This window comes from Serinus canaria, chromosome 2, assembly GCF_022539315.1.
Source record: "Serinus canaria isolate serCan28SL12 chromosome 2, serCan2020, whole genome shotgun sequence".
NCBI classification, from domain to species: domain Eukaryota; kingdom Metazoa; phylum Chordata; class Aves; order Passeriformes; family Fringillidae; genus Serinus; species Serinus canaria.
This window is the reverse complement of record NC_066315.1, coordinates 60,769,346-60,789,957: the sequence shown is the minus strand read 5'-3', so window position 1 is coordinate 60,789,957 and position 20,612 is coordinate 60,769,346. Positions and strand designations below refer to the sequence as shown.

General features: G+C 38.1%; 1 protein-coding gene across 2 annotated transcripts in view; it reads left to right on the top strand.

Moving 5' to 3' along the window:
• Positions 1-16,543, top strand: part of CDKAL1 (CDK5 regulatory subunit associated protein 1 like 1) — a 378,008-nt gene extending 361,465 nt beyond the window's left edge. For both annotated transcript variants that reach the window (XM_009093895.4, XM_030241687.2), the window contains exon 16: positions 15,847-16,543. In XM_009093895.4, the coding sequence (XP_009092143.2) occupies positions 15,847-16,053 (207 nt within the window). In that variant the 3' untranslated portion in view covers positions 16,054-16,543. The remainder of the gene's footprint in view (positions 1-15,846) is intronic.
• The last annotated feature ends 4,069 nt before the right edge of the window (positions 16,544-20,612 follow it).

Sequence of the window (20,612 nt, the reverse complement as noted above, 5' to 3'; positions counted from 1 at the left end):
CACATCATTTGCATGCTGTGTTGGCTTTGTTCATTTGGGGCATTGAGTTGACTTGAATTTTTCTTCTGCTTGGAAGACCATTACTTGGCTTAAAATTTGAAACTTGCAGTCAAGTCTTTCGTATGGGCAGAGTAAATTTTTCTTGCTGGGTTTAGGTAGGCACTGGCTTGAATCCCATGCAGTGATTGGGGAATTTTAATCAATGCTGATCTTTAGGAACATATTTAGCCAATGTCTGTGACAAACACTTGAGATGTAAGTCAGCCACCTTGTGTCATTGGTATGGGCTAGGTGACTTCTTTGTTTCCAGCCTTATCTGCTGTAATTCAATGAACATTTTAATTTAGCCATTTGATGACTCCCAAACTGGAACAGAAGGTAGTGAAAGTGTGTTGATCCAACATATTTCTCTGCCCTGCTTAAAGGGCTAAAATACACAGAGGTGATTTAAAGCAGCAAGCCCAAGAGCCACTATAAGACCTTCACCAAGTAGTTTTGTCCTGGTGTCTTTAATTTAATGGGCATGTTTTCTTTCTGCCCCTCCCTCTGGCAGGGCTGAATTTCAACTACTGTGATCAAAGCTCAGCTGAAACAACACATATTACGTAGACCCTTTTCAAACAAATGCTCACCACAGTCTGTTTCAGGTGAAAAAACCTGAACTTTATTTATGTACTTTTCATTTCCTCAACAGAAAGTGTTATTTTGCTGAATATCAGTGTTTAATCACTTAAAATACATAATTATGTTAATCCTTTGCAGTTCATGCAATAAATGGAAATAGTCATGGCTGGGAGGATTCAACTCTAAGTCATTTTCTGGAGAATAAGCAAAGGTTAAACAGAAATGTTCTACCCCTTGTGCCTCCTGAAGTAAAGCTCTAAGTGCTAAAATTGTTCTGCCATTTTTGTGTATTATTTCTAGTGCTCAACCTGCTGATGCTGCACTGCAAGATCAGTGGGTAGGTTCTGCTCTCTATTGGCATAGGGAAATGTGCAGCCATGATAATTTTAACTACTTGACACTCCCTGTAATATTTAGGAGAGCCTTTTAAAATAGTTTTTCTTTTCCATCAGATCTCTAACAAACAGAGTCTTTGGGAAAAATTAAATAGCATTTGGTTTTGTTAATCCTTTATTATTTAATATACCAATGTTCAGTAAGTTTTAATTGGCTTTCAGGAGAAAAGTATAGCAGCCACAACTTTTCCCAGTTTTTATGTTGTTTTGGAAGTCATCTACATCCAGTCCACAAAAATCATCATAGGTCTGAATTTTGTACTTCTCCAGCAAAGATGGGTGGAGGATATTCAGCCCATGTGTACATTTTATCTCTGTTTGCAGTACTTAGTAATCCATTTTCTTTTTATTAGTACTCCTTAGATCACCAAAAAGCACATTTAGGCAGTATTTCTCTCTCCATTCCTTCCCTATCTCTCCTTTCCCTGTGAGAATACAGAGTCAGAGGTATCAGATATTTATGTTTTGAGTGGTTGTTATTTCTATCTGTTCCTCCTTTATTGAAGCTGTAATTAAAATAGTCTTTCTACATCAATACTTGAAAGGGACAGCACAAAAAAAGGCACATGTAGCTCACGATACAGCTTTCCCCATCACCAAATGAAAGGTCAGTAGGAGGTTTGAATTTACACATACTAAGTTCTGGAATGTTGAACATCCGCCTCTTAGAAATGTATTTGTTGCCAAAAGCATTGAAGTGAGATGATTCATTACCTTTGAGATTGTTTTGAAGGGCAATAAAAATTACGGTCATGACATTAAGATATTTTTTAACTAAAAAATTGTTTTAAAACTGTAGCTCATTTCAAAAAAATTACCAAACCATGTTAAAGGTAAACTGCCATGTTCTATATCATTTAATATTATTATATGTTCAAAGTCTTTATTAGATTCTGAGTAGATAAATGGGTTTCTAATAGTCTAATAATCATCCTTTGTGTTCTTGCTTATTCCCTTTTTGATAAAGAGAATTGCTAAGTTACACATAAATTTTGCAAGTTATTTTTTCTTTTATTCTGACAAATCTATTGAAAAGGCATTGAACTGCTCTGCAATATTAGGATTAATTGTGAGTTATAGTAGGATATCCAGATACATTTTTAATCATAATCTTCCTGTCAGACTTTTATAATACTTGGACATAGTGATTTATGTTTGTGCTTTTAATATACTTATAAGAGATTTATTAGAGATTGGAGATGTTTGTTTTTAATTTTGTGGTGTCAATGGTAATAAGTTAAGGAGAAAGCTTAAGAAAAAGAGGAAAAGGCTTTTCAGTAAGAGAAATAAACAAATTTTGTTTGGTTTTGACACTATTAAGTTCTATTTGGGGAAGATGTCTTTGAATAAAAATTCAAAGGCACTTTTGCAGGGGCTGTGTCTTAGACTGAAATGAAATTGCAGTTGAGTAACAAGTTCTATTTGATGGCTACATTGGGGAAGAGGTATCTTAAAATATTCAGATACCATCCTTCAGTGAATTGGAGGTGAACTTCACAGCCTTAAGTTTAGTCCACCAAGGATATGCTCCTAGCTACCCTAGAATATCCAAAGAACTTCCTGTGACTGTTGAACATGTTAAAATGATTGTGTGCTCAAAAACAGTCCACAGAATGTTATAGCATCCAAGCAAGCTTAGAAACTGCTGCATATTCAAAGGTCACATACAGTAACTTTGTGTTTGTGCAGGCTGTATTCCATGTCAAGTTTAACATTCCCTCCAGATCTTTTATCATGCCCTTAGCTATTAAAGTGTGTTGTTGCAGTTTTACTGGGCTAAACAACAATGGAAATAAACCCTTGCCCTCCTACTACAATCTCTCCCACTAAGATATTTTTTAAAGGGGTCTTCTCAAACTACAGGGGTAATAATCACTGTAAAAATTGCATTCTCTCTTTAAGGAACTTGGCTCAAGGCCTATGAGTTTTCACAGGACCTGACTCCTATACTGAGCTTTAGGATCAGTTCTTATTTTTAGCAAGTTCCAAAGTTAGCTGTTCCTGTGGGCTTTATCAAAGACCATTAAGTAAAGATACACAAAAATTACTGGTTATTTAAGTACTTTGTTAAAGACAGCTTTACTTGTGATTAGTGCACAGTACACCAATCTTTGATAACCTTTCTCTGACTACTTCCCATTGTGTATTTAAATTACTTGTAGAGTTCCCCCACCTACAATTTATTATTTCAGGCCTTGGAACCCTTCTTAAAAATGCAAAAAGATTTTCTACTGATTTATTATAATGTCAGCCATTCTAGCCAGAAATTGCAAATGGATCTGTTGTAGTGGTCTAATCCAGCAGTGGGATGAAGAAATTCTGGACTGGAAGATCTAGTGAGGTTAGCATGAAAGGTTACAGTGGTGGTGTGGTAGGGTTAGTGTAGATATCCCATATATGTTCCCACTAAGGTAAGATTGGTGCTACATCTGTTTGCAGGGTCCTTTGGGTGTTAAGCCTTTCTTCTTCATCACAACATATTCCAAAGCTTGGTCATCATTTTCACAGGGAGTTGACTCAAAGCAGATTCACAGGTTGGCATCAGAAATAGTTCGTGTTTTAAGGTTCCAAAAGAGTCAGAGGGCGTCAACCACAGCTTTTCTGTGCTTGAAACTCAAGCCCATGGGATGCTAAAATTGCAGCATATTTACTTTCATTTCTTTTCCTCAAGTCAGGACCACAACTCAGATTTGGTGTAATAATAAAATCATGACCTACGACATATTTCTTCCATTCTAGATATTATAAAAAACTGGAATTATGACGAGGAAAATATATGTCCTGCAGTGGTGCTTCAGCTTTTAATCACTAAGGTAACAACCACTGTCATGAAGTAATTTTTAATTAGGATACAGTGCTATAAAATCAAATCCAAAGTTATTCTACACATTCATTAATGCCACCATGGTATGAAAGAAATAATATGGATTTTTCTCATTCTTTGTTGTGGAAAAGGGCTAACAAATCATTTATAAATTAAAAGGATACATGTAAAAAATGTTTATAAATATTTTTCTAGAAGAAATGTACATTTTTAGTTGTTCTTGGTGATGGCAATCACACAGAATAATTAAGGAGTCGAATGCAGACCATTTTCAATGTAGATAGCTCATCAGCCCATAAGAAAACACTTAATCCCAATTTTCTGGCACAACTTAGCTCAGCAAATGAGTGTTGATTTTACTGTGCTATCAGTTTTTATTTTTCCTTTTTACCTGGTCTTTCCAGTAGAAAGACTGTTTTGTGAGACTTGGCCTGTAATGAAGCCCCCTCCACACGTGTGTGAGCATGTTGTCCTTTATTCCAGGGCAGAAATGGCCAGCCTCTGGCATGGGACAACCTAAAGAGTTGACCTGGCTCATTTGGTGTTATCCAATACCCTCTTTTCCAGGGGCTGCCAGCTCAGTGTCATCTATGTGGGAGCACATGTGACATGTGGAGCAGGAGAGCTCGTAGCTATTAATTACATGACACATTTCTCTCTGGCCAGGAGATTGGCGAGACGTGGCAGTCTAGGCTCTTGGTAGACCCACGTGACCTCTCAAAAAGGTTTGACCACCCAAGTACTACAACCTGAGATGGATGTGTGATTGATAAATTGTGAAAGGAATGAAACCTGACTGGCTTAGAGAGCCAGATGTCAAATGCAAAACAAAAGAAAAGGCCCCATGGAAATTACTGTTATTTTTCTTTAGTCTCAGTATAATCAGGGGGTCCTTGACGCAGTATTATGTGAGAAAATTATTCACTAAATGTCTTGGCTTTCAAATTGATAGATTCTTCTTCATACCTATATATATATATATATATATATATATATCTGTACTGTGGCAGAATTTGAACAAATGCTCCATTTTGGATTGGAGTGGCTTGGAAATGTTTGTGAAAGTACTTTTGATGGAACAAAAATGTCTAGGCAGTACACTAAAGCTCTTTTTGTCAAAAAAAAAAAAAATCACATAGCTACAAAAACTACCTATGCATAGTATCAACCAGATGGATTTCTGGTCCTGAGGAAAGGGTCCTGTTATCAGGACTAGGGGATTTTTTTTTAACTCTTATCCTTGTTTTGACATGACTTCACATGTGATTGTAAAGTCATTTCAGTCAGTGTGACTGTGATTTATCTTATCCGTATGGAAACTATTTTGCAATTCTCACATACAAAATCTTTGATAAGTGCAGATAACATAATTATCATACAAAAAGGACAGCTGTGAATATCCATTTCTGACACAGATAGTTTTTTCAAAATACAAGAACTTTAATTTGGTGAAATGATGGAAGTAGTGCTGAGAATGACAGGAATTCTTTTCCTTTTTCACCTCATGTGTCTCTTGTCCAAAGAAATGTTAGTTCATTATTTTTTTCCGTGAGGAGTGCTTAAGATTCTGTAGCATAATCAGATTTTGTCACAGAACCACAGGGAAAAGCCAGATGTGCAGCTCTTAAGAGCTGGAAAGCAATGAATTATGCTTGGGGGAGTATCTTGTGTGATAAAAGAAAACTGTTGTAGCGCTGTTAAGCTTTAGTATGGAGACATGAAACGTCTTAAAATCCAAACCCATCAATTTGTTAAAGACTACATTAAGCCCCACAGTTGTCATCCTGTGGGCTTGTATTTCTCACCCCTGTAGACACCTGGTATATGTTTGCCACTTTCAGGTCATCCTCTGTTTTATTTGTGTTTATCTCATATTTTTGTGACTTCTTCTCCTGATTTGTGTAAGTACTGCATACGATTTTGGATTTTCAGAAGTACAGGTTGGTCAGCAGCATAGTGGCATAAAATAGATTATTGAGGCTGTGCTGGCCTTTCCCTCAGCAGAAGCAGTGATTTAGACTTGGGTGAGGGTATTTTTTACCAGCCCTTGGTGTTCTCCCACTGTTGAAGTGAGTAAGTTCAGAAGTTCCTAGGGCAGGCAGAGACATTGGAATGATGTGGAGGACACCCCTTGTCCAGCAGTCAATTGCTGTCAATACTTGTATTCACCTAAGGACAAAAGCAACAGCAAAACATGAGAGAAAGCTGTATTAAAATATTATGGGCTGTATTCTCACAGACCAGTAGCCTTTTCTAAACAGGGGAAAGTTTCTGTGTAATTGCCAGCTGTGTTTCAGTCTGATGCTTATGCAATATTTTCACACGTGTCCATGTGCAAATCTTTTGCGCACAGAGTTGATACTATTCCTTTAGTATCAGAATCTTTTAGGTTGGAAAAGACCTTGCACATCATCAAGTCCAGTCACTAACCCAGCCCTGCCAAGCTCACCACTAAACCATGGCCCCGTGTGCCACATCCATGCATCTTCCAAATACCTGCTGGGACAGTGACTCAGCCACTTGCCTGGGCAGCCTGTTCCAATGCTTGACAACCTTTTGGGTAAAAACATTTTTCCTAGTGTCCAATTTTATAAGCTACTGTTAGATATTTTTCCTCTTCATTGTTTGTCATGTAATATTAAATGCCTTTTAAACCTCTTTCAAGGGAGGTACTTATTTCTTTCTAACCTTTCCTGTGACCCCCATAACTACATTTCTGAGTGCTTAAGAAACAGTTATAAGTTTATGTTTACATTATCCTCCTGAAATGTAGTGGATAATGTAAACATAAACTTTTGTCTTCCCATTTCACTGATAAAGATGAAGGAGATGTTTAAAGTGTCTGCTAGAAGGTTAGTCTGGAGAAAAATCTGATGGTGGCCAGTTAAAGATGCTTGGAAATGGATAGTTAAAATTATTAAAATTTTGTAGCAGGAATTCAAGCAAGATGCAATGTTGACTTTTCAGCATTTAAGACAACTCCAGGGGACTATATATCAGAGAAAAAGAGGAAATTAGTATCTTTTACTTCATGGTCAATTCCAGAAGAACTAAATTTCTCCTCATGAGCTAATCCTCAGAATTATCAGATAGAGCCTGATGGAGCACACTGTGTAACACCCATGTGGGATAAGACTGAGGTCCAGTGGGTACAAATGGTCAGTATTGGAGCACGACAGGGTGCAAGTCCCTGCTCAGGCACTGCAATCCTGTACAAGTGCAGAGGTTTGGTCAGACCACCCTCTGAATGATACGAGGTCTCTCCTGAGGGTAGATATTTGTTCCAGCCTGCAGATTGGATACTTAAGGCTCTTTGATGTCTTAGACAGAGTGCCAAGGTGCTATCATGATTATCTAGCATAAAATACACTGCAAGCCAAGAAAGGTTTTTCTCATGTAATCTTTCTTGTGGGGAAGGGCTGAGGAATCATTTGTGGTGACTGGGGATAGAGAGATTGTGTTAGAGCAGTTAGGCTTGCTAATCACAGAAAGTAACCATTGTTTGGTGTTTCCATGAGAGAGCCCTCCATTAACTGCAGCTGAACTTGACTGAGTGTGAAATTAAAAAGGAGACACAGATTTCCAGACACTCCCTCAGGTGCTCAAAAGTATGCTAACTGGCACTGTGGGAGACCTCCTGAAACAGTAAGGATGCTTAAAGGAAAGGGGCCACAGACAATGTGAAAGCAAAACCTTTGTATTATCACTGAACCCACAAAGTTGGTCAAGATCAGTCACACTGTATTAACTGTTAAATTTTAGGCTTACATGAAATGCTTCTTTCTGCCAAGGTCTGGTTCCAGCTGTGCTTGGTGAGCATCTGCACTCTCAGGAACTGGAGGTGTTCAATCCTAGGCAGAAAAGTCTGTGAAAATAAATGTAAGAGAAATTGTCAGGAGACTTCATATTAAGGCATTGCCTAGCTTTAAGAAATTTTTTTTTAAAACTTCAACTCGACAGGCTTAAAAGATTTTACAGGCTATGTTGGCTTCTGCTGGCAGCTGGAATTTGAATTGTAGAGACCTGATTGCTGACTTGCATTGTGGCACTGGAGACACTTCAATCTTCTTTATTTTTTTCTCTCCCTGTAAAATGAGGGAGGCATATAGTTCCTACAGATACCTACTGGAATGAAATTTGAAACCCTTGAACCAAGTATCTTTGCAAAGTATTTAAAATGCTGGTTTTAAACCATGTTTATTACCCACGACATTGAAGTGTAAGAAGGGCTGTATCCTTTGTCTCTGAGGTTGTTGTATTATATAAGTCTCGGTGGAACATTCCATTTTAATGCTTGGTTCTGTAGGAAGAAATGAAAACACCATAAATTCAGGATTATGACATATTCTAGGATTAGGGGGGAGGCTTTAGCCAGGAATATGTACATATATCAGTTTATTCTACTTTGCTGTATGTGAAAGATCTTTGAAATCTCTCCTGATTTTGAGAGACAATGTCCCTTGAGTAAAACCAGTATTACTCATTTCACTGTTGATATGTGAATATCATTCAGTTGTATTGGTGGTTCTTGTGACATGAATACATTTTCAGATCTAGCTATTCATTTTACTGGGGTACTCTTTCTGATGGAAACCTTTTGTGTCTTTGCCTGTAGCTACCATTGACCTCCACATAATTGTCACTGTTGTTTCAAGATTTAAAAGGGAAGCAAAGAGGGGATGGTCTCTGAAAGCTTGAGCTGTAAAAAAAGCATATCATATTTCATTTCATTTCATATTCTCTCTTGTAGAGCAGACTTTGAACATTCATATATTGTATTTCTTTCATCATCCGACAAAATAAACTGGGAAAATTGTTGTATTATAAACACAACTTTAAAATTCTTATTTTAAAAAATCCCACCCCCCCAAAAAAAAATCGTAGTGGTCCTTTGAAGAAGGAGCAAGCTGGAATCCTATGGAATGGTATCTAATAAGACAGGCTGTGGTATGCACACTGCAAAATGATATCTAGTTAATGTACATCCTGTAATTCACTGTAATGTATTTTCAAAGCCATGAAGCCTGTGCTAGTGATCTCTAGGAAACAGATTTGTCTGATAGCCAGCTAATTACCAGATAAGTGCCCAGAGCAAGTACCTGCCATCTCCTTCATAAAACTGTCCTATGCACAGGGAGATAAACAGTGACAGAACCCCATCCTGAATTTGTCCACATTGGGCTGCTATGTTCATTCTTCATTTCAAGTCATTGCTTGGGTGACTTGTGATTTTTGAAATGCAAACTTTTTCTATTTAGAAGATCTCTCAGTTCTTGTTGTGGTTGCAGGTGCTGGCTGGAATGTCCTTTGATTCTGTCATATTGATTGACACCCCACACACATCATTACAAAAAAAAAATAAAGCTCAGAACCCAGGCATCACACTGTTTTTCAGAGATGTTGTGTCTGACCTTGAATGACAGGTTATTTTGACAGTGCATTGTTTGTTTAGTGGAACTGTACTGAGTCACTAAGTTTAATAGCAGCACAAAATAAATATATGTAAAAAGAGAGTCAAGTCCTGGCTGGAAGCATTTATAGGTAAATATGAAGAAACAGGGTAAAACAAGTGGGTATAATGAAAACCAGCACAAGACTGTGTTTTAAACATTTTGGAGGTGGTTTTTGGCTTGTGTTTTCTCTGGTTGTTTCTGTTGTTTTTGTTTCTTTTGTTAGTTGTTTTATTCCTGCTCAAAGGTTACATCACAAAGGAAGTTATTTAATAAGCCCCAGTTGCTCAGCCTTCTGTCTAGCATCTAAGTGCTTTTTGAATTTTGAGGGCTGATTGAGGGAATGATCTGAAAGACTGGGGGAGGAAAAAGAAGTAGGTAGGCAAAGGCCTACCCTTAGGTAAGAACATGGAAGAGAGCGGGGAGATGTCTGCCAAGAAAAACACCAATGCAGCCATACAGTAATGTGGGAATTTACAGAGAGAAAATTAATTCATTTTATACTCTTAAATAGGAATATTAAAATTTGAATTTAATGTTAATGTAGGAGGAGGAAGTTCCAGATGTGTTTCTGTCTGACATGACGTTACAAATTTGTGTTCTAGTGGCATCTCTGCCTTCGTTTATTTGAGAGGCTGTATGGTCAGATGATGCAAGAGAGAAATGAGGAGAAGTAGGAGGAAAAGAGAATGGATAGGAGGAGTTATTGTAGTAGTAATCAAGGTAAAAGCTGAGTAGTGAGCAAAGTGTTTTTTTCCATGCTGATCAAAGGACCCAGACAGATCATGCAGGTGTTGCTGGAAAGAACACAGACTTTGCTGACTTGCTGTGCAGGTCAGGGAAGGCCCTAGTTAAAGATTGTCTCCATAAAGGATGGCAGCTGGAAGGAACTGTCAGATTTAATGCAGATGAGCTTGAGGTCAGTCAGTCTCTACAGCCTCCCATTACTGCCTGTATAGTTGTATTTGACCATGATCCAGTCTCTAGGAGTATTGGTGACCTGCTTGGACTGGGTCATTTGCAGTGATCTTGCTGTAAATGAGGAGCTGGGAACTGTAAGGAGTTCAGATGGAGTTGGTCAGGGGCTGGAGCAGCTGGGCTGTGAGGAGAGGCTGAGGCTGAGGCTTGCTCAGGGCTGGAGCAGGGGTGGCTTCAGGGGACCCCAGAAGTGGCCTCCCAGTGCCTGCACAGGGAGGGGTTCCTGGACAAGACCGAGCCAAGTGCCTCCCATTGGCCCATGGGGAGGGATGAGACACTGGACCCAGGCTGGAATGAGAGATTCAGATGGATATAAGGGGAAGCATTTTCCCATGAATGGGCTCCAGCAGGGGAACAAAGGCACAGAGAGGTTGTGGTGTCCATCACTGGATGTTTTCAAAGCCCAAAAAGAAGAAATAATATGAAATTCCTTTGCAAAAGCACCTGGGTGCTTTATTATTTTTTTCCTCAAGGTTTCTCACTTTTTAAAATGGGTAAGTAAACTCTGTATGTATTGGGAATCAGCGAATTCCTAGGAATGGTGTACAGCTGATAACATCTGACACAAGCATGCTTGTAGACAGCATTTTCTTTAACAGCATCATACTGGGCATTCATTGGAATACATGATGGCAGGGATGCTTCTTATAGGAATTACCACGTTAATTCCATTAGGAAAAAATTATTTTCTCTGCCATTTATTTTGTAATTTAAGATCAGCATTCCACATTTGCAGAAGGCTGATAGAATTTTTAAAGTAATAAATCAAAGGAGTTCTCTTAATACCTACAGAACTAAATGTGTCTTCAAGACCTATTCAATGAAACTCAATTTACATATTTTTGGATGTGTAATCTAGGTGACCTTCAGTAACTGTTTGTTTTTTTAAATCTGAAAAATGCCTTTAAAGAGTAATAGCCCAGAGTTTCAAATAGTGCAGCAGGAGATGTAATGCATATTTTAACATGTTTTCTTTAAATTTGTCACACAGACTTGCTGTGCATGATTACGTAAAAGTCCGTGTTTTTAAAGCCAGTAGTGCAAGTGTGTGATGTACTTGGTTGGGCTAAAAAATTCAGAAGTCTAATTTATCTTGAGATATGCTCAGTCAAGAAGTTTTTCACAGCAGTTAGCTAACACTTCAAGCTCTAACAGTGCCCCTGAGCCATAAAAGAAATTTGCATGTAAGAAATGTTTTGAATCTATTAAAACCTCAGCTCAGAGCTAAAGAGTTTCTCTTATGTCTTTGTTGACTAACATGAAGTGAGATCTTATAAAAAGCTAGGCTGTGATCGACAGATGCCAAATCTCAGGTTTTGATGTGATTGTATATTTCTTTCATGCCCAGTGGTTTGCTCTGGGACTGGAGTTTCAGAAAGACAGCAATCAATGGGTCTGTGCAAGAGTACACAAAATATATTACTCCTGGCAGTCGTCAAGGCAGAATTATTCAAAAAATAATCTGAAATGCATTTGATCATACGCTGCAAGTTTTAATAATTTATATTATACCTTATTAGCAAAGTCTTGTGTTTACTTTGGGACTGCCAAAACAAGATGAAAGGCTGCCTCCGTGGAAATACAAGATGCTTAGCTCAAAGTCTCTGTCTGCATTTCAGTTTGGTAATTTCCCTTCCTTCCCTCATTTTGATTAATAGTATATCATTTTAAATCTTGGAGTACCTTTTCCTTCACTGTGGTCCTATTTAGTGAGAGCAGTGCTTAACAAGTCTACCAAAGAGTTTGTGGCCTATCAAGACTGAAACTAGTACAAACACATATTTTTGAAACTTCTTTACCTTAGGGCTTCCTCCCAGCACTTTTTTGTTAAAAGAGGCTTTGAATTTTGTTCTGAATTCCACTGAAATGAATCATTATGGTAATCTTCCTAACTCTTGCAGCTACAAAAGTGTGATATCTGAGCTCAGCTTAAGGAACTGTTGCACTCTGACTAGTGATTGCACGTGGTAAATATCACAGCTGTATCAGATCAGAATATTACAGAAATTACTTAAAAATTTCCTTGGAAAGCTAATGCACTGTGAATATTATATCTAGACACAGAGACACAAATGAGGACTGTTCAAAATTAATTACTAAGTGAGAGCATAGTGAGTGGACAGTGTAAATGCTAATTCAAAAAATTAATTTTTTACCTCCACCGAGGTTTTTTACACCAAATGTGCATAGAGTCATATATACAGTGTTTTTCACTAACACAGCTGTTTATAGGATACTTGTGTGCCTGGAAGAACTGCTTCTATTCTTGACAGGCCCACCACTCTTGTCCAGGCTGTGGCAAGGGCCACTCAGCCCTTACTCAGGAGGGAGAGGGTGCAGTGACACCATCCCTTTAGCAGAGCTCCTCCTCCCCCTGGGGAACTTGTGCCATGTGTCACTGAGCAGCACAACAGACTCTGAGCAAGAGGCATCCACCTGCAGGTGTCTCTGAGTGATTATCCTCGGCTTAAAACCTCTGTATGAATCTCAGGATGGGGACAAAAATACTGTTATTTTCTACAGGAGTCTTTCAGTCGCAGGGAGTCAGATGTACCTTTTTTTTTTTTTTTTGTACAGATGCACATTCTGTGATGATAATGAGGGAAAATTTAATGGAAGCCTGTGGTATTACTCATGTGTCAGGCAGAATTTTGGGCCAAACTAGAGAAGAGTGCTTAGAAAATATGTATCAGATGAATACACTCTTTACTTTCCTTGGAAGGAAATATTTGGCAGGATCACCTGAAGAGGTGTACATTATCAAACAGAAACACAGCATGTTTAAGTGGTAAGCTGTGATGTCTTTAGGAAAAGGGTCACTTCAATTTGCAAATTGAGATATTTTTGTCTTTCTACCAAAAAAAAAAAAAAAAAAAAAAAAACCACAAAAAAAAGGCCTAAAAATGGGTTTACTGTATCAGTATGATCATCTCATTTATTGGAAATATGATGAAGTAAGAAAAAACCGGATTTCACAGCTGTACAGGCTGACTTAGATGAAATGCTACTGGGACAACTCACCAGCAGAGTTCACCACCACTGGAACTTTGTAAACCTTGCCAAAATCTCTTGTGCCATTCTGTCCTACCAGCAGTATGCAGCACTATCTAATGCATATGCAGTGCATGTTGCAGTAGAGGTGTAAGAAAACAGTATGGTAACCAAGAAAAGCAGTATAGGCATGATCAAAATTATAGCAGTGAAATGAGAGTCTTTAGTTTTATGTTGGAAGACAGAAAAACTGTATAACATGAATGAAATGCCAGTGAAACCACTACTGTAAACTGTGTTACAGAAACATGACTGAATGCATGAAACACTGATGTGCTTAACTGTTAGTGAATGAGAAAACTTAAAAGAAGTCTCTCAAAACATTTTACAACTCAAAATTCATGTTTGGGCATTTTGCTGGCTGTCCCTAGTCTTCCTGAGACATGTAGATAGGAACTGAAGCACTGAGGAGAAGCTCCAACATTATTTATGAGGTACTGGCCCTTTTTATCTCTTTGCCAAGGGACAGCATCTAGTCTTGTAAATGACTATGATTTTATCATGCAGTGTAGAAATATTTAATTAGGAGTCAATAGGCTGATTGTAGACAGCCAAATTTTAAGTCATGATTCAGTGAAAAATATCAGAAGAAATAAGACTTTAGTTATACTGATATTTTTACATCCTTATCCATCCTTTAAATCACTTTAGCCTTAAGTGTTAATGTATCAACAAAACATGTAAAAACAGATCATTACCATAAATTAAGCACCTTACATTAGAGATTTGTGAGACCTGCAAAGAAAAGAAATGCTTTATAAATGTCTAGAAAGAATAAATTGCAAAAGAATTTTGATTCATTTGTAAAAAATCCTTACTACTGTGCATTTTCCAGTTTAATCTTCAGGCAAAGCTTAACCAGCTTTGATTTGGGAAGACAGAATAGCTGTGGCCAAGTGCTAAAATTTCAGACACTTTAGAAATTGATTGTAATTAATAACAACAGTTTTTGATTAAGGGAGCATGTTCTGCACAATATAGACGGAAGTTCTGGAGTGGTGCTGTTACTGTGCCTCACACTGGGGAGAATTACACCCCAGTGTGTTTGCCTGTTTCCTTTCCTCTGTTTAACCAGTTGACATTCTTCTAGGTGCTTTTGTATGAGAAGTCATCCTCATTTCATAGTTCACTTGATCAGTAACCCTTTGCCTGTGTGAATTGGGATCTAAGTCAGCAATAACTCAGTTGTTAGAACAGCACTTACTCCAGGCTGTCATTTGCCCCTTTGATGCTTACTCACCTAACCAGTAGTAATTGTTATTTTCCTTCTACAATTACTATAATGGAGCTGATTGCTGAAATGGAAAACAGGAGGCAGTTACAGAAGGTTTGAATTGTGCTGTCACACTTTCGTGGGCAGGCACCTTTCTTGGAGCTTTGATATTCCTTTGAGTTTGCCCAGAAATATGTTTGGTAAAAGACAGAGCAGGCATCTGGTCTGTATTTTCATGTGGCCCTGTTTCAGCTTCTTGGAAATACAAGATTATCCATATAGGTACTTCCTGGGTTCCTGCTTTATTTTATACAAAATGTGAAAGAGTAAAAAATAAAATAGTTTAATCAAAAACCTTTTTTTAACTGGAAAATTTCAAACCAATTAAAAATCCAACTGAACTCAATAGACTTCCCAAGAGATTATTCAAATAGAGGGGGGAAAACAGCAATGATCAACAGAAATATTGCATCTTATGATGTAAGCATTGTTACACCTTTGTTTAATTCCACCTTTACCACTTACACCTCTTGCAAATGTTGTCAGAGTTTCACTGAATGTTTTTCCTTTTGAGTATCTGCAATACTGAACTGAAGAAGGAGAAAAGAGAGAAAAGAACCTTTTATTCTTTTCACTTGGATTTTCTGCTGAAATGGTGATGCAACATCTGTAACTTGTGCTGCAGTTAAAAGACATCATATTCTTGGGGATCTTGGTGCTTGCAGTCAGGTTGGAAATGGTAATGGCAGGCACAGCAGGGAACTGGGATTCGATATGCTGAATGAGAAGGTGAGTGTTTTAGCACAGCTGCCTCCTGAGGGTCAGGGGAAAGGAAAAGCCCTTTGGGAGGATTTTCAAGCACCACTGAGCTGGCACACCAGGAGTCAGTGATTGACTTTAGAAGATCCCTGCTGTGCAAAGGATTGAGTGCTGAGGTCCCCTTTATCACTGGTTAGACATTTCTTTTGGAGAAGCTAAAAATCAGAAAGAAGTGAGATAGCAGCGAAACGAATTAAAAAATAACCATCAAACAGCTGTCTCTGATGGCAGTGAGGTCTGGAGATTTGTTACTGTTGCTAACAGCTGCGTTGACTTGGCAGTTGATTTCATTAGAAATACTGATTTTGTATGGCATGTATAAGATTGCTGTACGAAAACCTGATGACCTGGTGATGATGCAGTGCAGGTTGAATTGTTGGTCTTGAAAAGGACATTCATTTGAACCTCAGTCCAAAGAGGAGAGTGTATTTGGTATGTACAATCAGAAAGACAGAACTCAATTTCAATCCTAATGTGTGCATTTCTTCACAGGAGTTCCGACGTTCAGCCCAGAACGGCACAAAGTGGAAAGCACAGCCTTCTGCTGAGATCCCAGTGAAAACACAGCTCAGCTCCTGGATGGCTTTGCAGCTGCCATGGCAACAAGAGGGAGGTGGACTGAAGATCCTGTCTGTCAGCCTGGCTCTACTGGCAGTTCTTGTTATGTTTTACTATGGAGGAATGAAAACAGAACTGTGAACTGAATGGGGCTTTTATTAAAACAATGAAACTGCTGTTCAAAATCTTCAAAGGAAACACTTTTACCAACAAATCTTTTTTTATTTTAGAAAAAAAAAGCTAATAGAAATTGGGCAATAATTTGTACTCACTCTATGCCTTTCCTGTCATTCAAAGGAGAGAATGTCAGTAAGCTGTGGGAAGGCCTATCTTGCCAAAACCTGAGATCCTTGGTTGGTAGAACAGGTTGTTACATCTTTCCTTTTCTTTTTTTCCTAAAATGATGAAATGTTTGCATTACATGCTTTTTTCATATTTGCTGTATCAGGTAAAATCGCATTAAGTTTATAAGGAATCTTTCTATTGAGTGATATTGGTCATCTTTTATCAGTAGATTATTTAAAGCTTACCTAAAGATTTTGCTTGATGCAGTGTGATCGTTTGGTATCTGTCTTTTTCCATTAGAATGAGCACTGCAAGACCATTAAAGTTTGTTATTTGTTGCTATTTATTTTGCTGTCATGTCTGAAAGAATTTTTGCCTGCTGTCTGGCATCTCTCAACTTCACAATGCGTTATTAGGCTTTTTTAATACAAGAATAATTTTTTTTTTTCCATAAAAATAGTTCTAAAGGTGTTGGGGTTTTATAATTCAATGGGAAGATGTAGTTCTGGTGATAGAGTTCTGTTAAAAGATGGATTTAATACAATCTGTAGATTTTATACAATCTTTAGAGAACTGCCTGGGAATCTCCTAGCTTTGCATTGGCTCAGTAAAACAATTATTACTCTCTTAGAGGTTGCATTTTACACAATGAAAATTTCTAATTACTTAATTCAAGCCATTTTGTCATGACAGGATCTCCACACATCCTGTGAGTGTGCTGGTGAATCAGAGACTGGACTGTGTGCCCACTTCTTCCAGCACCTGACCTCATCATATTGTTGGTTTGTTCATGCCTTGTCACCTTTCTGAATCTTCATCCAAACTTCCACTTGCAGAGACTGTTTAAAATCATAACACAGACACTGTTGAGGGGTTTTTTAGTGTTTGTGTCACATCCAGGTGGAGCTGAGCTGTCTTACATGGCTGTTGTGGTTTAACCCCCACAGGCAGCTGAGATGCTTGCTCACCCCCCTGCAGTGGGGTGGGAACAAGAATCAGAAGGGTGAAAGTGATAAAACTTAGGGGTTGAGGTAAAGACACTTAGGTGAAGCAAAAGGTGCACATGCAAGCAAGGCAAACCAAGGAAATAAATCATTCATTACTTTGACAGGCAGGTGCTCAGACATTCCCAGAAATGCAGAAGAGGCCTTGACTCTGTGAGCCCTCCTCAGCAGCAGAAAATCCAAAACATAGCCCCATACCAGTTGCAGTGAAGAAAATTAACTATATCCCAGCCAAAACCAGTACATTGTCTCTACAGTGCAGAGGAATAATCCCCTAGTAAGAGTGCTTGTACTTTATAAATTGGGGGTTTGAAATAATTACAGACAATTAACCAGGAAGCTCCACCATGATGCTTTCAGCACAGCCTGTAAATTATAACAACAGATGTTCCTGTCTTTAGGAAATCAGGTGTGTGATCAATCAAAAATTAAATTTTTTATAGCAACCACTGAAGGTCATAAGCCAAGACTCAAAATCCACAAGTTTTAAAAGAAAAAAAAAAAAAAAAAAAAAAACAACCAAAAACATGCCCTTAATTTTCTTGTGTTTGTTGGCATGCTTTTTTTGTCAGGCTTTTCTGTACAACAAGGAATACATAACAATCAGTAAGTTATCTTTTTAACAAATCTGAAAAATTCTCAGAAAAAAACCCACCAACATGACTCAGGGAGTTGAAATTTCCAAGCAAGTACCACAGATTGCAAGATTCTCAGGAAAACTGTGGATTGGCAAAATCATTATATCCGAGCCAAATTTCTGTGTGTGATGGGAATAATCTATGCAGATATGTTGTGTGCCTCTAGCATTATCTCTGTCAGCCACTCTAGCTTATCTAATCGTGGCAATTACAGACTCATTGCATCAGCTATTACAGAGATTTACCAAGCTTGTGATTTAGATTCTGTGCATCGTTGACTTTAATGGGACCAGCTTATTTTCTTAGAAATAGTGCAATATACTGAAAGAGGCCAAAGAAGACTTTGTAAATGACATTGCCTGCAGTGTATTCTTAAACTGAGCTTTAATCTTGTCACCTTCCTGAATCTTCATCCAAACTTCCACTTGCAGAGACTGTTTAAAACCATAAAGTAGGAAGTGTTGTTTATCACGTGTTTTGTTGCCTTCCTTTAGATTTTGAGAGAGGTTTTTGACACTTTGTGTTGTAGAGCAGCATTGTGTTTGTCATTGTGTTCTGGTTATGTACAAATAAAGCTTCCAAAGTCACTGAGCTGAGCAAAACAGTTCTGGTCAAACAGCTCACCTGGACCAAGCCTGGACTGCCTGGGGCTAGTGAGCAGCTTGGGAAACCTCAGTGAGTGTGGAGTGAGCTGTACAAGTACATCCTCCTCATGAACGAGTTGACCTGAACATCTGATCTGTGATTTTTGATCCTGTTTGGCTCCCTGAATCCCCTAAGTACCCTGCCAGGCAGCATTTTTAATTTTTACATCAACATTATGTTTGAGACCTATTTCCAAGTATTCCCTCTTTGCAAGCCATCAGGGTGGGTGAGAAATCTGCTGCACTCCAGCTTAACAAGGTCATTGCAGGAAAAGTTACCTCATAGTCAATTGATCCCATTTTCACACATGCTGAACACTCTCATCACTAGAGAATGTGTCTGCTAATAAGCAATCTACGTTCAGTGACCTTTTGTCTGAGAAAAAAAGGAATATAATTTCCATTTGATACCAGGAAAGCCTCAACTATTTCAGTGTTTGTGGTAGCTCTGTGTTCTCTTTGGCTGTTTGCAATGAGGAATCTTTGCAAACCACAGAACCCTGAGCAGCAAAGACATCTTAAATCTGTTGTGAACAGCACAAATGTGTACACACATTTTATTTTCTACTCAAGCATTGTATGCTGGAGGACTTTTTCATTTAGTCTTTTCATTGTAGCTTTCTAGAAATACTTGTTTAGGAAAAGAGTATGATATAGAAGAAGTGTTTTATGTAAAGCTTCTTCTATAAAGCAAGAGAAAGAAGAAAAGGTGCTTTTTGAGGAGACTCACTTCTGTTACATCATTCCTTGCACATCTCTGAACATCTGACAGCTACTGTTAATCTAGTTTCACTTCCCAGTTCAACTTCCCATATGGAAAGCTGGAGTGATTTTTGAATAACAGCAAATAATATCAGAAGTGGCAGCAAGTGGCAACTCTGACACTGAGCTTAGCTGTGGCCATTACCCAGAATCCTCCTGCTCTTCTTGAGAAGCAATTACAATTTCACAGGTTGGAATTAAAATTCCCTGCAGTATGCAGGAGAGTAACTGAAACTGTCAAAGTGATTTCAAGCTGCTAATCTCTCCCTGCTCCAAGAGTGAAAATAGAGCCCCTCTTACCCAGGCACAGATCTGACAACTTAAAAACTCCAGCCTTCCACTTCACTTAAATACATATGGAGAGTGGCTTGATCTGCTCACAGAGGATATCTGTAAAGATGTTATGTCTATGAACATTTGTGTGTTATTAACAAGTCTATCTTTTTTAACTTTTAAGACGTGTAACTTCAGGGACTTAGACTAAAGAAGTCTTTTGCAAGAGCTCTGACAGTTTGGAGGAACGAGTAGGCATGTGCCTGTTTGTGTGAGGCTTATTAAAATCTTTATTTATGTCTTCTCAAACATGTATTTTTTGCTAGAAAAATTGCTTGCAACTTTCCCAGATTTTATTTTCACAGTTTTATATCCCACATTATATTTTGTGTATGCTGTGGTTGATTGTATAGATAGAAACAGAGAGCATTTAGAAACTAAAAAACAGAGGGGAAAAATGAGGGGCTGTAAAACTAGGGTGCAAAATGAAAAATATTTTTGCAAAAACTGCAAAGCCTGTTTGGTCTAGGAGACATGGACCACAGAGTTAGGAATTGGCTGCAAAATACCATTGGACTTGTTCACAGGCAGGGTTCATCCACTAGATAATTAAAATCAGAGTCATTGCTGGAAAGTGTTTGTGCAAATATCATTAAATGTCTTTTAGTTCCATATTTGATTTATGCATGCTCTTAACATTCAAGTGAATGCTTTTTTCCTTTAAATGAAAGTTCTTCAATTGATAGAAGGAAGATGAATTATGAATAGTCTATTTTCATTTTAAAGAAGCCCAATACCATAAAAAAAATCATGTCACTGCAACTGCTGGTATCCCAGAGTCCCCATTTGGGAAGCTGTGGTTATGGATCTGGATCATTAATGCTGTCCAGTCATGTTCCATAAATGGAGAAAGAGTAATATTTGAGTATCCTTTCAACAATATTTTGTTGGAAAATATTTAGCAATTATAGCCATTCTTCTTAAAAAGTGGTCTTAACATGATGTTTTATAGAGGACAATCTGCCCTGCATGGATTGCTTAATGCTGGTTGTAGGTAATGGGGTGAATTTCCATGTTGGTGACCAGAGTGTGAT